Source organism: Mytilus edulis, chromosome 3 (assembly GCF_963676685.1).
Source record: "Mytilus edulis chromosome 3, xbMytEdul2.2, whole genome shotgun sequence".
Lineage (NCBI taxonomy): Eukaryota > Metazoa > Mollusca > Bivalvia > Mytilida > Mytilidae > Mytilus > Mytilus edulis.
The window spans coordinates 73,032,636-73,038,257 of NC_092346.1; the positions used below are offsets into that span (position 1 = coordinate 73,032,636).

The 5,622-nt window shown below is 31.2% G+C and overlaps 1 protein-coding gene across 1 annotated transcript; it reads right to left on the bottom strand.

The window, feature by feature from the left end:
• Positions 1 to 959: 959 nt before the first annotated feature.
• LOC139517388 (male-enhanced antigen 1-like) lies at positions 960 to 5,621 on the bottom strand. The gene is made up of 4 exons (XM_071308373.1): positions 5,499 to 5,621; positions 2,905 to 3,201; positions 2,278 to 2,359; positions 960 to 1,212 (listed from the first exon to the last, which is right to left on the bottom strand). The coding sequence occupies exons 2-4, from the start codon at positions 3,196 to 3,198 to the stop codon at positions 1,079 to 1,081; spliced, it is 510 nt and encodes a 169-aa protein (XP_071164474.1). The 5' UTR covers positions 3,199 to 3,201; positions 5,499 to 5,621; the 3' UTR covers positions 960 to 1,078.
• Position 5,622: the final 1 nt, after the last annotated feature.

Sequence of the window (5,622 nt, forward strand, 5' to 3'; positions counted from 1 at the left end):
TACTACACTTTTGTGTAAGCAATAGTTCAATTTTTTGTTGTATTGATTGTTAAGTTTACATTTTTGTCTGGTAAATTTTATGTTTATGTAATTCATGCAGTGGAAAACCTAGTGTAAGTAAATGGAAAATGTGTCCCCATGGTCACCGATGATGCCCCCGCTTGCATACAACATTATAAGGGACATAACTTAAGAACGATAAAAGTGATGCCACCCAAATTTGTACTAGATCTGAGTTTTGTGATAAAATTAGTATTTTGTATAGGTTTCATAATGTTTGGTTGGGCTAACTGAAGTTAAAGATTGGAAACTTAAAATTTGCAATATTTCAATTTATAAAGGGGCATAACTCGATAATGATTAAAGTGACACCACCAAAATTCAACTTAATCTGTGTTTTGTGGTAATAAGCATTGTGAATAAAATTCATAACATTTGGTTGAGGAAACTTAAGTTATAGAGAACAGAAACAAAAAAATTTGCATTTTTTCCTGTTTATAAAGGGGCATAACTCTAGAATTGTTGAAGTGAAGTCACCAAAATTTAAAACTGTGTTTTGTGGTAATAAGCATTGTGTATCAGTTTCATAACATTTGGTTGAGGCAAACTCAAGTTGGGAAAAACTTAATGCCCCCTCCACTACGGTGGGGGCATAAAAACATTACCTTCCCTGTAAACACTGAAAACTCAATCTTGTCAATGCTAGATCTGTTTGAGCAAGGACACTATTAATTATCAGAGTTATTTTTGTAAAAATTTTATTTTTGAATTACCATGTGATAGCTACAGCATATGAGGCTGGCTAATTTAAGTCGATAATTCTCTTCAGGACAGAAAAGAGACATAAAATAAAACAACTAGTAGCAGAATAATGGATGGTACAAATTGGTTATAAGAGATACAATGTAGCATGGTTCTTACAGACAAGATGAGGCTAAGAACAAGAAAAATACAATCAATAAAATCTAGCATATTTAATACCAAGATCACATTCACACATAACATTCATTGCACATACACCATTATACAACACACAAGTATTGCATAAAATACACAAAATAAATATAAAAATATAATGCTATGATTTTTTGTCTTGCATTTTTGCTATTTTGTCTTTCCATTGGTCATCAGGTATATCTTTGGCCCAGTCAGGAATGTTACACAAAGGGAGTTGTATTTTCTTCATTACAGTTTTGATCTTTTCTGCATTTTCTGAAATAAAGTAAATTGTTGTAAATGAAATAAAGAAGTGTTTTTATCTAAAAAATAAAGATTTTTGTGGAATTTGACTGATGTTGTCACTTTTTCCCACTGCTTTTTGACGATATGGAGTGTGCCATCAAAAGCATAACATGTAAGTACATGACCAAGATATTGCTGCATTGTGTAGTACTATAAGAGAGAAGTATTGGAGAAAAATATTGATATTTCACCAGTAGTTGAATAGTTAAACATGGGCATAAACACAAAAATATTCTAGATAGAAGTGGTATGAGTGCCAATGAGACAACTCTCCTGGACTCCATCCAAGTCACAATTTATAAAAGTAAACCATTATAGGTCAAGGAGAAACATGTATGCAATGAGCTAAGTTTACAAATTTAAAACTCCATTCTACCCAATCAAAAAAAAATTAAATATCATGTTTCCCCTGATATCAAGCCTCATGCAATGATTGATGAAAAAGGCTTTTCTAGAAATGTGTGTTACGTGAGTATAAATCACATCATAGTGCAAAAAAACATGCAATGCATGTTGTGAAAAATTGAGAACTGCTAATTCTGATTTATAATGAGCATGGCTTAATACTTCCAACAGAAAATACTGTTAAACTGGAACTGTTCAGTTTGATTGGGTAAATGATTTTCAATTTTGAGTTATGATAGTATTTTTGTTGGATAAGGATACCTCAAAAAAAGATCACTTCACCAGTATTCTGCTCAATAGCATTGAAAACTTCAATTAATGATTTTATATAAATGTGTTATCCCTTTTTCTATAAAATTGGATCATCACTATTTTTTTCATTTAATACCATATAGCGGGTGTAAATTTTCGCTTATTTTCACGGATAGAACAATATCGCCAAAATAAATTCCGCCAGTATAAAAGTGTACATGCAAAGGTATTGATGAAAGTTTTAAATCCGTCAAAATAATAACTGCCAAAATATTTCATATACCTTATTCAAAGTAAATTGCGAAATTTTACACCCGTGAAAATACCAGCTAAACGGTAATTAATATGTGATATATAATGAACATCAGAGAAAATTACCTTCATCAAAGTGAATTCTGTCTTCTTCCCCTTTCTGATTCCAAAGTAAAGTCTGTGGGTCTGATTTAGGAAGTTCAGGCACCTTAAAAGAAAGATAATAAAATTTTGTAATATGCTTTTGTATCAGGCTTTGTGAATTAGCTCACACATTTGCATTGTGTCATTCTCAAACAAAACAATAAAATCAACCAAAAGGATAACAAATAATCATAAACCAAGTATTGTATTCATTGATTGTAGAAATCTGTGTGTAAAACAAAACCAAGAGTTTAAACTTCTCTATTCTAGCTGATTTTGTAAATTACCTGTGTTTTTATCAATTGAACAAACTGGACACATGTATAATAATTGGTTCTTCAGGAAAACATCAGAAGCCTTTACTAGATAGAAGAGTTAAATTTGCTCTTTTTGAAAACATCTTTAATCATAAAAAGGCAACCAAGCTATGATAAATAAACAATGATAACGCTTAGTTTAGACTGAAAGTCAGTTCTGAATAAAATTTAATGTATTTTGTGCTGGCTTCTCAACACTTAAATTGGTGATTAACCTTTACTCATGAACTCCATGAAAATAAGTACAGTGTTACAGTATCATCAAACAATAACAGCTTGTTATTTTCACTACCTGCATATAGGAAGGAGGTCCTCCTCCTGCTTGAACATGGACACCACTGTTTCTCATTGCCTCGTCTATCTGAGAAATGCTTATTTCATCATTAGATTCATCGTCTATTGATCCTTCATCTTCATCTATCTCTTGGGGCAACATTTGATATCCTTGGAAACCATCTTCAGAGTCATCATCTTCACTATCTGAGTTAATAGCGTCTATGAAGACATCTGGAACTGGTATGTCATCTAAAACTTCTGTGTCTGCCGGTTTGGCATTGTGTTCCCCTTCTTCAGGAACAGGGGCCATCAGCTTAAAGAAAATATCAAATAGTTAATCAGTCGGTCAATTTTAAAATGATAAAAACAAGCATTCTGAGAGTATTGCAAGGCAATACATGTACATAGTCCCCTACCTGGTAAAAATTCATAATACTGGAACAAAATGCAACTTGTCTAAAACTTGTCATGGCATAAACAAACAAAAAAAGGTCAAGTCAATATCTTCAAGCATGACTAAAAACAGTAAGGAAAACTGATTACATGAGTGAATTTTTCAAGCTCAAGGACCTTAACTCTGCAAAAAATTATCATACCAAAACAATATTTTAAACTTGATCTGTAACTTGTCATGATAAAACATATACCTATTACCAATCAATATCTTCAAGCATGATGAAAAAAAGTGTGAAAAACAATTTCACATTAATAGATATGAATAATAGTTCTCTAAAATTAGATATGATGTTATACAACATATATCTATTTTCAAGTTATAATCAAATATAATATATAGTTCCAAATATTTTTTCTTTCATTTGTCAAACTAATATAGATTTGTAACTTATCTATAAAATGTCAACAACTTTTATAGATTAAATCTACACAAATATATATACCTTAATAAAAATAGATTATCATCTTATTAAAGGATTTCACTTCACGAAAAAATTATATACATGAATATAGCATTCAGAAAATTAGTTAATGCAAAATAACAAACAAACCTGCCACAAAATTCTTATTTAACAAACTTAGATTGTCTTTTAAAAATCTTTAAAAAAATGAGTTATCTTCCTTTGTACAGAAATATGGTTTTACATAGTACTCTTACAATTGACCTCAACTCTTGACTTAATCATTAGACCGGAACAAAATTGGAACTTGATCTATAACTTGTCATGATAAAACTATATACATTTGACCAAATATTAATTTAATCAATATTTTTAAGAACGAAGAAAATAAATGTGGAAAACTGATTTGCCAGACTGACGAATAGACAGACAGATGGACAGACACACAGAGTGCAAACCTAAAGTCCCCTTCCACTTCAACGATGGGGGACTAATAATAAGGCACATATAAGGTGGATAAAAACTTTGATATTCACTGAGATATTGCTTGGCGTAAAACTGTATTATACAGATAAGATGAGATATTTTTATTCCAATTAAAGGGCCCATGAAGAGCAAAGTAATTTATTACGATCATGATTTTTATAATTGTTACATGTTTGTGTATTTATAGATTATCGATGGTCATCTCTACTTTATTGATTTTCTTACTTGAGCTGGTTATTTGATAGTACAACAAATGTAGTAGAGGGAGTTAAAGATTGTGGTCTGAACAAGGAAACAAAGTGAAATTAAAATCTAGATCATATGCTGTCATTATAAATGAAAATCTGATTATAATAATTTGATGAACTTTAGATTAAACATATTTATCTATAGTGGAAAATGGTGGATTGGGAAACAAGTTATTACAACGTATATTAATCCATTTCCACTTGATGGACTTTATTACATACCACACTTATTCAATATCCGGGGCGACTTTGAATTGGTCCTGGTTTACTTTTAATCAAATGCAGGACAAGCATGAGAAATAGGGCTCTTCACGGTTAGTTCAGCCATATTGGATAGGGGGCAGATTTTCATAATAGAGGTAAAAATGGTGTGAAAAATACAGGAAAACATCATTAAAACAGAGCTGTTGCTTGGAAACATGCAAAAGATTTCCCATACTTTCATACTATTTCCACCTCTTTCCAAAAAATCTGCCCCCTATCCAATATGGCTGAACTAACCGTGAAGAGCCCTATTAAGAGTACTGACAGGAAACACGAAAAATGAATAAGGGGAAACACCACGAAACACACACATTGAACCCATCATGAGAAAAGAAGAAAAGGTATCAAAACACATGAAATAAAAAGGCAGAAAACAATGCGTGAAAAAATAACCCTCATAGTCAAACGCTGTTCATGAGTCGTAATTATTCGGCTATCCTCATACATAATTATCTACATTCAAAGTACATTAGTATATATAATTTGTGTACATTCAAAGTACATTAGCTACTAGTATAATTTGTCTGAGCCCAATTGATTTTAAAAGTAGTTCTTTAAATTCTCAGAGCATATGTCTTCTGTTCAAAACAATTTATACTTGACTTGACCTAGGTCTAATATCAATGTAATGGTAAAAAAAATTGCTGCAAGCTCCTGGCAGCCTCTGGTCAAACTTGAAAATATATACATGATATATAACTTCATTCATTTCAAAACAGAAAAATAGTCAGGTCTCTTTTCAGGCAGTTTTATACCTTGAAATAAATCGCAGGCAAATATAAAATCAATTGTGTAAATGATTCGCTGGAACTTTAATCTTTGTTGTTTTCATGACGTTTATCTCAGACATCATTTCATTTCCGTCTTTGACTTTAAATT